Here is an 11,718-nt window from a genome sequence, read left to right as displayed (position 1 = left end):
ACACACATCTCTGATTAATACTTTTTTATGAACAATAATTTACATCTTACAAAATGAAATAATTATTTAGTAATTATTACTTTAAACATCGACTGTTTGCATTACTGTACACATGCTGTATTTAAAGACACAGACTTTACAATCATGCTGATCCATTGTTGTTGATACATTCATTACATTTACGATATATTGCAGTTATTTGGCATTGAATTGCAATTACAGGATTTATCCTGAGTGTGTGTGTGTGTGTGTTGTGTGTGTGTATGTATGCACTTTAATTGAACTTACAATTTTAAATTGATATTCCACATAAAATATATGTTTTGAGTATTAAACACTGTAGCTCAGCTTGCGTTAACAGAAGGTTGTTATAAGCCTCCTCTTACAGCAAGCAATCAGGTGTTTCATACTCAAAAGGGAAATTTAGCGACACTTATATGAATGTTCACAGACTTTTAAATAATCATTGGTGATTTTCATACAATACTATTTTATTCTGTAAGTTTCTGATTGCATGGTTCAGATGTTATTGCAGACATTTAATGTTAGCTAGTGCTAACTACATTAATGAATCCAAATAATGGCAAATAATATCTGAATCATGCAATCAGAATACTAAAACTAACTAATTAATTTCCATTAAGTCAATGAGTTTTAGTTTTGGTTGTTTTGTTTAAACTAATGTCTGTTGTGTGACTTGCAGTGTGTCTGTATTTTGTTGCATCGTGTGTGATTGGTTGTGTTTTCTCTATCCGACTGTATTTCCTCACATTGCAGCATTTTTTCTAGATGCTGCACATGTGACCAAACTGATGATCATTTCCTCATGTGCTTTTGTTTTGGCTATTTACAAGTGCTTTCTTGAGTTTCAGTGCATTGAGCTCTCAGGGCCACCGTACACTTGAATGTTTGTGTTGCAGGTGTTGGTGTTGAAAGTTATTTTACAATGAAATGAACACATTAAAAACTTGCCCATGCAGCTGAGGGGTGTTTACAGTACCTTAAGACTGGTGGGGTTCGTGGCATTCCCACACAAAGCTCCCCACCAAACACAGAGCTGTGCTCCATGCATCACACACCACAGTGTGCGGGCCTACAATACACCTTCACTACACATTAATGAGACATGCAGCATTGCTTGTACAAGGTTACTGACAAGCACTTTGATCACTTAGACCAAAACCGTGGATGTGTAAAATCATCCACTGCTAAATGAAAATCAAAGAGACAAGGATCACTGTGTGGGACTCGAGTCACATGTATCCTGATTATATTTCTCTTAGTGCATATGGTCATTCATCACTGTTACCGATTCACTGCTTTCCTTCACTGCTCTCACCCATCTGATCAATCCAATAACTGGAGGAGCTGGAGACCTTTGGGGTGCGTCTCCCGGCCCTTAAACCAACCCTGGCTCCAATTTGCGAGCCTCCTCCACCTTCCTGGGCTTGCTGGATCCTAAAGGCCTCTCTTAGGTTCTGAGCTCGGATCTCCTTGCTCTGGATCTCCTCTACTACTCGACTGGGGAACCAGCCCCTTTCACCATCATGGAGCCTTTCACCCATCATCCAGCCTGAAACACAGGAGACACAAAAAGACCAGAGGCAACAAAGTTGGAAAGATAAATTTACAGAAAACGAAATATTTCAACTAGAAAATACAAATTGTTCTTATCTTGCAAGCAACAACATCGAAGGAGATATAAAAGCAGATTTGTGCTGCTACACACCGTCATCTGTCCTCTCTAGGAGGTTCAAAACATCAGCCATCTCAATGGAGAGTTCATCTGGCTCCTGAGATGAGTATGACTGAATACACTGCACCTGTGGAGAGTCTAAACATCACAGACACTTTGAGTTCATATCTCCACGGCTGCATGTCGAGGACTGCACTGAGTGATGGTGTGATGTTCCCTCTCACCTGGTTGGTGGGCGCTGGTCGACATAAAGCGTGTGCGGCGGTTAGGAGTGAGAGCACACATCCATCGCAGCTTGTCACTCCTGTCCACAGGATGCCATTGGTTAATGACCAGAAAGAGGTAAATTCATTTTTTCAACCTGACATGTCGCCTTCCATGTTCATTATTCTTACAGTCGGGCGAACAATGTGAACAAACACATGGTATATCAATCCACACCAGCACAGACATATTCTGTCCTTTTTCTTTTACCAACAAACTCCTGACTTACAGTATCTTATTCCATAGAGCTCCACTGTCCAAAATCTACTGAAACATACAAGCCTCTGCTTGAATGGGTCACATGTTCCTTCATGACCTTTAACACTGTTTATATTAGTGTGTTTATTGTAGTTTACTGATGGAGTCCAGCTCCTCAGAAGCTCTGTGTGTCTGCTGCCATTAAGATTTCTATAAAAAAATTAATATAAATAAATATAATAAATGTTGTGTCGCGTGTCTTTAGCTCCTTGGTACATTGGACCACAGTTGTGTTTAAGTGCAGTTAAACGTGGAAGCAGCTCTGCTTCTTATGTTTATATTTATAGGAATCATTATGAGCATTATTAGTGTTATTAGACTGTAAATCAAACACGTTACCATGGTTGCCAAATGATTTGCATACATACATCACTTATAAAGTTGCTTATAATAAGATTGCCTCCTGAACTGTTCACAATCATATGACTTTAGTAGGAGTTAAGCTAGTTTCATGCTAAAACACGTGTGAAGTGATGCACAGTGTTAGCTCAGGCAAAGCTCTGAAGTCGGGCTTGTATTGGTTGATTGGCTCTAATGTTTGTAGCATGCTTTACAATGATTGGCTCATTCACAAATTGCTTTCATCCAGAGTTTCCTTAGGAGCGGACCCATCCTGAGCTGCTTCAGATACTCACATACTGGCGGCCTTGAGCATGTAGCTGACTTCACGTTCCTCTTGGTTCTCCAGCAGCTTCAGATTAAAGACACTGGCCAGAAGCTGGCCCTGGTCCTCGAGGTCTTCGGTCCTCAACATGGCCCGCGAGCACGAGTCCAGAACTTGGAACTTGTCACCACTGATAACAAGTTGGTTTGATTAACAATCCCTGCTTTCATTGCAACAATTGACTGATTTGTTTTGGAATGTAAATATACTCATGCTCAGTCGCCGGTTTATTAAGTCCACCTGTCGGAAACTAACGCAGCCTAATCCAACAGTCCTGCAGTAATCCTCAGTCATGAAGCTTATAATGGTCAGTGTTCGTTGTAAATGGTTCAGAGGTGTTGATTCAACTGTGTGGCAACTCTGGAGGATGTAGTTTTAGCCAGGTGTACCTAATAAACTGCCAGCTCAGAGTAAACGCACAGATAAAACGTGTTCAGACAGAAGACTCTCACTCACCTGGAGCTGCGCTTGGTGACCAGCAGCAGATTGTTAAACAGGAACAAGTAGACCGGTTGGTAGAGCTTACGACTCCGCATGGTCCTAGTGCTCTTAGGTCCAGACATTAGCTGCACTTCACCTTTCTTTAGCAACCAGCGCGAGTGGGAAATGATGGGCACAGACTACAGGGGTTAACAGAGGTCAAATTAGTGTAAAACTAAACAAACTGTATCCTATAGTTCCTACACAGTGTCGCTCTTTATTTGCATCACTTCTGTTGAACTGAGAGATGTTCAGCACATTTCTTTTCATTTGGAAAACTTTTTAAATGTGCAACCGTTGACAGGCGACAGAGCGCTAACTTTAGTGAGACCTCAGTTTAACACATGATGGACAACTCTCATACTAAGTTAGTTAATTGAAAAGATAATAAACTTGTCAACAACAGCATATCGGCTTCCATATAAAAAAACCCTTGTAGCAGCTTTTAACAAGAATCAGTATTGACGGCCACATGTTTCAGCCACACGTCTCAAACCTTTGGAATGAGACAGACTCATGTCCTGAAATCCATACTTGAAGACAGTGGTCTCTAAATTGGGACACAGCTATAGCCTGAACCAAATCCCCTTAATCCTCAGATCCATTATTGCATTGCCTGATCGTTGCTCACGCACTGCGTCGACCCTCTCGTCACACTTTGTTACGACCACATCAGCTTCATATTACGAGTTGGGGACAGGCACCAAAACTGTGTGACGTCATTACTGTTGAAATAACAAGAGAATGAGACTCAGTTTACCTTGGATTTAAACTCCAGTGTTTTCTCAATGCTGATCAGCTCCTCGGTGCGACTCATTTTTCGCACCCCCTCGTTGCACTCCTTCACAATCTGAGAACGACACAAACATCAACCATCAGTCCGTCACCTTATAACACGGCCTGATGTTTTCTCTTCTTTTGGGCTTTAATGAGAGGAGGGGTAAAACCTGTTTGTTATAAACCAACCTTTCTCAAAGTGTGGTCCGCGGGTGACTCCTGGTGGTCTGGGAGTCAATTTGGTAAAATATTTAATGTATTTAATATTAGTGTTTCTCAAACTGTCAAAGTCTGGTAGAGAGTATTGTATATGTGTTGTTTTTAATACTAAATCAGCTCGTATGTAAATTCAAACATCATTTGAATCAGCTGTTTTACAGTGTAGTTGAACGTCACTGTAACCGACTGTTTTGTGACAGTTTATGTTTTATGATTTATGTCAGAAATGATTAGCATGACATTTAAAATGAATTGTGTATGAAGCTAACAGTTAGCCTTCCTGTTATTGAGCTAAATGTCATCAGTCATCAGCCTGTGAACGATCAAACACTGACATTGAACATGATCATGGAGCAGAGGACATAACGGACACAGTGTTATATGTTCAGTTTTACCAGTTATGTCGTCACCATGACTGAGACTCGTGGTGCGTTCGATGACATCAGCCACCGTACATTTGTGTGTGATCATATTGAAGCTACATAAATTGCACCACATGTTGCCGTGCAGTGTGTGAAGCACTGGGGCTGAAGATAATTAACCCCTCAGCTGTACAGCATGTCATTCCCCTTCTCTCTATCCCTGCGCTTCCTGTCTCTTTCACTGTCCTATCAAAATAAAACACCTGTCCCAGGTGACATTCTTCCGTAAAAACTAGTTACAATGATACTGAAATATTAGTCAGTCAGGTGGTCTGTGACACCGTTTTAAACTTTTATTCAGTCAAACATCTGATCCACAAACTCCTAATATTTGAAATCAATCAGCCGTACTCTACAGCTGTTCAATGCAACGGTCACTTTATCTTTCATCTGAATTTAAACCTTAGAATTACTCCAGTCATGATACACAGTAATATACCAGTGTGTGATGAGCCAATACAGTGAATAAATAAATGAGTCACATCCTCACAACCACTTCACTGCCTGTCTACACCCGGCCCGGGCCCCTGGCTTGGGCCGGGCCCCTCGACTGATACCCACCTGCTCCAGCTGCTGATGTGCTTTTATAGCATTTGCTTCGCTCTTGGAGTTTTCTTCGGCTTTTTTCAGGATGTTCTGTGAAGAGAAACAAAGTCAAATAAAAACCAACAAAAAGCCGCGACAGTGGCATCAGCGTCACTGCTGAAGCTCGTCCTTTCACTGTGTTTGGTTTTACATTATGTTGAAACACTCACCTGCACAAGCAGCTTGAGTCTTGTGATCCTCTGGAAAGGAAGGATGAGGAACGAGGTGAAGGACAGGCCCCTGACACGAGGATGGTTCTCCAGAACGGCCATGGCCTCCCGAAACGCCTGGTTTCCCTCTCTGGACAGACACATCACAGCACAATGCTTAGATCAGACAGTTCTATCTCACACACACACACACACACACACACACACACACACACACACACACACACACACACACACACACACACTGGATAAAGATCACACTTAGTTGATTGATTTAATTTTAGTAAAGCATCCTTTAAGTGTCATGGTGAATAAATCAGTCAAATGTTCCTGTTTCACCTGTTTCATGTTGGTATTCTCTTAACATTAATTAGACTGATGACTGTCAATCACACAGAAGAGGCGACGCCCAGTGACGCCCTGTTTGGACCAATACCGAGAGAGAAGATAAAGATGCTAAAAATAACAACATGACGTGAGAGATAATGACAGCGAATTCTTGATTTTGAGTTTCAGCTTCCCTTAACTGTCAATTAACGACAACAGACGTCTATAGCACCGAGTTTGGCTACACAAACAATCCTCCAATCCTCCAATCCTCCAATCCCTGAATCCTTGAATCCTTGAATCCTTGAATCCTTGAATCCTTGACAGTAAGAAAAGTAAATCACCAGCTTCTTCCTGTAACGTTCCTGATCTGTGATCCAGCAACAAAATCAAGACACTGACTGGAACCTGTTTGTGATACGACTTTAATGAACTGGCCTGAACACGTGTGGTGGACGTCAGTTTCTACCTGAGGTCGTACGGGAAAAGGTTTTGTGGACAATTTAATTCACAGCACAAAAAAAAAAAAAAACAACTCACTTCTCCTGTTAGAGAATGTGAAGTAAGAGAGTAAATCGCCTTTGCTTTATGATATGCAGCCTGGAAATAATCTGTCCTGGAATGAACGGCAGTGAAAAGCTCTTAAGACTCCAGCAGCTGCATCAGAGGGAAACATGTCTGACCTCAGAGAGAGAGAGAAAGTAAATCTTCTCCTCCCACGTATCACAACCATTAGTCACTGGGTTTCCGCACGTGATTCCTGAACTGATAGAACCAACATTTCTACATGACAAGTCATTACTGATCACACCCTGTGAATATGATCAGACCTGTGAGATGTGACTTTATTCACATCTAGAAAATATCTCTCAGACTTTATTCTGCTGCGTCTCCAGCATCATTTTCATTTCAGCAACCAGCAGGTGTCAGGTGTTTCCTCAGCAGCTGGCAGACGTCCCAGGTACCTGTCCTCTGGGCTGCGTGGGAACTTCACACTCTCACTCAGGTATGTGTGGTTGATGAAGAGGAACATAAGCATTATATTCATAGTTAACCACACCCTGCGCAGCAAAAGCAAACCTATTCTCCTCTGAAAGATGACAGACATTCATAGACATTAAAACAACATCAGTGTCTGAAGGATGACGCCTGTTATTCTTCCTCCCTGTCCGAGCGTGTTTTCACAGTAAGCAGCCGAACAGGCCTTGTATCATTCACTGCTTTCAAAAGATCATATTGTATAGATTTATCTATATATATTGATGAATCACAATCATTTACTTCAACAAGAAATGAGTATCTGACTCACACATGAAGGCTGGAAAATGACATAAACATAAGATAAATAAATGAATGCAAAATAAATAAATTTTTTGTATTTCAATATTTCTACATTTATTTATTAATTTATCTATTTGTGTATTTCTATGTTAGCATGTTAATTAGCTAGGTGGTCCTACCTCAGTCTAAAGCTGGATTGGTTATAGCTGTGGGATTGATTGGATAGATCTACTAATAATAGAAATACAGAAATGAATAAATAACTGCAAAATAAACATTGAAATAAATACATATATTTTGGTGATGAAAATGGTTCTCTGTATTTTTCTTTTACATTTATTAATTTATTTATTTATTCATGCATTTATACATTTATTTATTTACATTTAGGGTTTATTGATACATTTCTATATTTATTTATTCATGCATTCCTATGTTTGTATGTTAATTAGGAAGGCGGTCCTACTTCAGTCTAAAGCCAGATCATTTATCACGTGTGATTGATAGAATGGATTTACTAATAATAGAAAGAAACAAATAAATGTTGAAATAAATAAATAAATAATGCAAATTAAATACATTTTAGTATGAAAAGGACTATTTCTTTATTTTATCATATTTATTTGATTTTTTTTTATTCATGCATTTCTACATTCATTTATTTACATTTAGGGTAACTGTTAATTGATATATTTCTACATCTATTTATGCATTTATTTTTCTATTTCTATATTTATTTATTTATTTATTTCTATATTCATTTATTTTTTGTGTTTCTATGCTCATATGTTAAATAAATAAATGTTTAAATGAATGAATAAATAAATAAATCAATACATTTTCATTACCAAAATGTATTTATTTTGCCTTTGATTATGTGTTTAATTATTCATTTATTTTATCTATTTATGCTTATGTCATCTTTTTAAATTACTAGTGGAAGAAGGAGGCGCATTGTAACAGATGTATTCATAAAGAATAGCTACTCACAAAATGCGTCTGTAGTTCTTCTCCTGGTACACCTGGTTAATAACGTATTTGATGAAGACGCTGAAGTGTTTGACGGCGTGGTGGTAAACAATGTCACAGACGTCAGAAATCACAATAGACTCCTCGATCCGGTGCTCGAGATCCATCAGGAACCTGAAGATTTGAAGGGGCCGTTATTATCAGGTGGTGTGAAGCTGATCAGACTTTGGTTAAGAGACCTTGTCCTACCTCTCACTGGCTTTCATGACCTCCTCGATGTTGGAGAACAGGAAGTGCATGTCGGACTGGCTGAGGGTGGTGATTAAAACAGGGTTACGTAGGAAATGAGTCTCTAAAATTTCCAGACTCTTGTAGTAGGATGCTTCTGAGGTCACAAGCTCAAACATGGCCTAGACAGAAAAGCACATGATGAGGCCACATTAATATCAATAGTGACTGGAGATCTCCACATCCAGAGAGCAGCTGATGATGAAGCTCTAAGACACACAACACTCATCTTCATTTTTGTATTTGAAAAATTTAGATTTAAATGCAAAAGTGATAGACAGCAATAAATGCAACCTTCAGGGAGGAGATATGTTGTTCTGTGACTCACCTCCTGCATGATGATTTCTCTGTGAGGTAACTTGCTGAGCAGCCCGCTGGCCTGCACGGCCTCCAGGTTCTGCCACAGGCTCAGTGAGCGAGCGCTGTTCCTCAGCTGCAGCTGTAACGCTGGGGGGGACGTGACGCCCGACACCGCCGCCACGGTCCCCGCCGTGACCCCGGGAGAGAGGTTGTCACGCTGCCGCCGCTGCTCGATCTCCTGCTGCTTGGAGGTGTCCCGGTATTCCTGGTACAGGACGGCTGGAGGGTCAAAAGACAGCGAGTCAGTCGTTAGGCACACGTGGTATTTCTTGTTGCCAGGGTAACCACAGTGTCAGTGTGAGGAACAGTGTGAGAGAGGTGCTGCCTCTGATCAGTATTGATCTTAATATTTCAGTACGCTGTACTTTTCTTTTTTAACTTCCTGTCTACAGTCCAGGTTGGAGTAAGTTGTGTAACTGATATCTGCCACCTGCTTTCAGTTGAATTTGATTTATTTTTATTTATCTTTCTTTTTATTTATCATTTTAAGATGTTGAACTGGTTTGTTCTTTTATTCTGTGATTGTTTCCTGGGTTGTTTTCCCTCTAATACTCTGCTTTTACTTCTGGTTATTTATTTTATTTCTACTTTTATTCACTGGTTTTACTCTCCTCCAAACCTCTCCTCTCTTTTAGCATTTATTATTTTATCACTCGACATCAATCGTTTTCTTTGTTTTCCACTCTTCAGTGTTTCCTCGGTTCCTGTTATCGTCTCATTGTTTTTATATGGTTACTATAGTAACGCTCAATGCTTTGTTAGGTTTATGAAAAGATAGGGATTTGGGTTAAAATAATTTCCTTAACATTAGATGATCTTTGTTGCCATGGTTACAATAACAACAAACGGTTATGGATAATAGAAACTACGTGGGAATCGAACACCGCTCTCCTGTGTCACACTCATCCGCCTCCTCCTCCTGACGTGGACGTTGTCTCTCTTTATTCTACGTCACCGACACTTTTCCCTTCGCTCCTGTCATCATTACTACGACCACTAGATGTCACCTAGCAACAAACCTAACTGTGATGTCATAATGACCTGCTGGCAGACGACCTTATGTATCTTAATACAAAGTTTCAGCTCTGCAGATCTCCTGAGAAAAGGACGGAGGTCAGTGAAACTGGAGCTCGCCCAGGAGTGGGCGGGGCTTCAGCTCTCTGCCGCGGTGCGGAGGCTGCAGAGCCTCGTACACCAAGTTTCAGGTGGGTTGAAAGTTTGCTGATAAGAACAGATGCTCTTTGCAGGGAACACTGACTGTGTGTGTGAAGAGGGAAGGTGACTTTGAACAACGGGCGCCTGTTGCATAATCTCCCTCAGTCATATACTGCAGATTGTTTGGTGGGCGTAGAACTGGACTGAGAATTACATAAGAGAGAGCGAAGCACGCACACGCAGCCAAAGAAATGCACAGGTCGGAGAGAGGGAACAGATATCTGTACACCCGTGACACCGCTGCTCTTCTTCTGTCTCTCCTCTTTCCTTTTGAATCGTGAAGCAAAGTCCTGCAGGTAAACTGCTGCCCTGACTAAATCCCTGCAAATAAGCATTATCCTGTGTACACACTGAGCGACACTGTGGTGAGTGGTCTGTCAACGCTGCCAGACTATCGGCTTAGAGAGGCACTCAACCTTGGTGAGCGACTCAGAGATCTGCAGTAACAGATACACCTGAGAGCGTGTTGGAGATCTGTGTTTGCATGTGTGTCGGTCATGTAACGTGTTCACATTCGACTGAGAGGATTTTGTAGCAACGGTTCTGGAGGTGGGAAAAGTGGGTGGAATATCTGCGTCTTTCCTCACCGATGTTTTTGATGATGTTGAGGCTGTGGCAGATCGTCTGGGAGCTTCCTCCATTGCTCAGCAACCTGCACAGAAACACAAAGACAGAAGGAAATCCATGTTTGGGCGGTCGGGCAGATGGACGGATTTATTCACTTTATTCTTCAAAATTACGCAGCAGTGCCGATGGTGCATTCAAGCACACAGATGAATTCTCTGCTCCGTCTTCTCCAACACCAACACAGCGAACCGTAGCGATTATTATTTATTATATTCGATGAAAATATTAAAACATCCATCTGCGCCTCTTCACAGTGAGTCACCCTCAGTCAGTCCAGTCCCTCCATCACATATTTTCTCATAGTTCACACTCTATTTTTATTTTGTTGCTCATCAAGCCAAAGTACTAAAACCATTTCTCCTTATTTCCCTGTTTACGACCCTCAGAAAACCTGTCACAGTTTTCAGTGTGGTGCGGTCTGACCTGAGGTTGGCGTTCTCCCGGTCCGCTCCGTCAGAACTGGGCTGCTGTGAGCTCATGGCGATCCCTCTGACCTCCTGCACCGTGCAAGCTGCAGCCGTTTGCTCGGACAGCTTCTTTATGTCTCCGCTGTGAACGCCGTGAGTCCGGTAAGTGATCATGTCAGCTGGAGAATCTCTGTGCTGGCTGTTGGAGGCAGCGGATGTGTACACACTCCCTCCTCCCACTCCTCCTCTTCTCTTATCCACAGCATCCCTGTTGCACGGAGCATGTCTGCTGCTGGCCTCGCCATTGCTTGGCAACACAGTTCTGGAATGATGGAGCTGTGGCGAAAGCTGAGGGCTGCAAAAAAAAAGGTTTTAGAAAACACATGTACAGCAGACATCCTCACTGAATCTCTGCAGAGTAAAATCACATGCATTTATGTTGAAGTTCATCCTATTTTTTACTTTTGTATTTGACCTGCTGTGTCCTCATTCAGTGGCAGCTGCATGTATCAGTAAATCACTCACTCTTCATTATCAATCATCAAAGGGATGATCAATGATCAATGAAAGTGCTGATAGTGACACAGACCCCACAAAACGCTTCACACTTGAGGATCATTGATCATCATCGAAATAAATTAAAGCTCCTCCAGTGTAAAGGTGTGTGTCCATGTGTAGTGTGATTATAGATTATAGATCAGCTCTAGCT

The 11,718-nt window shown here is 41.3% G+C and overlaps 1 protein-coding gene across 1 annotated transcript; it reads right to left on the bottom strand.

The window, feature by feature from the left end:
• Positions 1-9: 9 nt before the first annotated feature.
• ngef (neuronal guanine nucleotide exchange factor) lies at positions 10-11,364 on the bottom strand (the record flags this gene model as incomplete). The annotated part of the gene is made up of 13 exons (XM_023399322.1): positions 10-1,573; positions 1,730-1,834; positions 1,921-2,000; positions 2,854-3,012; positions 3,339-3,502; positions 4,123-4,212; positions 5,342-5,416; positions 5,536-5,665; positions 8,134-8,286; positions 8,362-8,522; positions 8,729-8,979; positions 10,563-10,627; positions 11,026-11,364. Coding segments are annotated over 13 exons (2,032 nt in total), but the record flags the coding sequence as incomplete, so codon positions are not given.
• Between the last annotated feature and the right edge of the window lie 354 nt (positions 11,365-11,718).

This window comes from Seriola lalandi, unplaced genomic scaffold (genome assembly GCF_002814215.2).
Source record: "Seriola lalandi dorsalis isolate HSWRI2012SDOR001 ecotype SW California unplaced genomic scaffold, Sedor1 jcf7180002051217, whole genome shotgun sequence".
Lineage (NCBI taxonomy): Eukaryota > Metazoa > Chordata > Actinopteri > Carangiformes > Carangidae > Seriola > Seriola lalandi.
The sequence above is the reverse complement of the archived record's forward strand: the minus strand, read 5'-3'. Positions and strand labels throughout refer to the sequence as shown.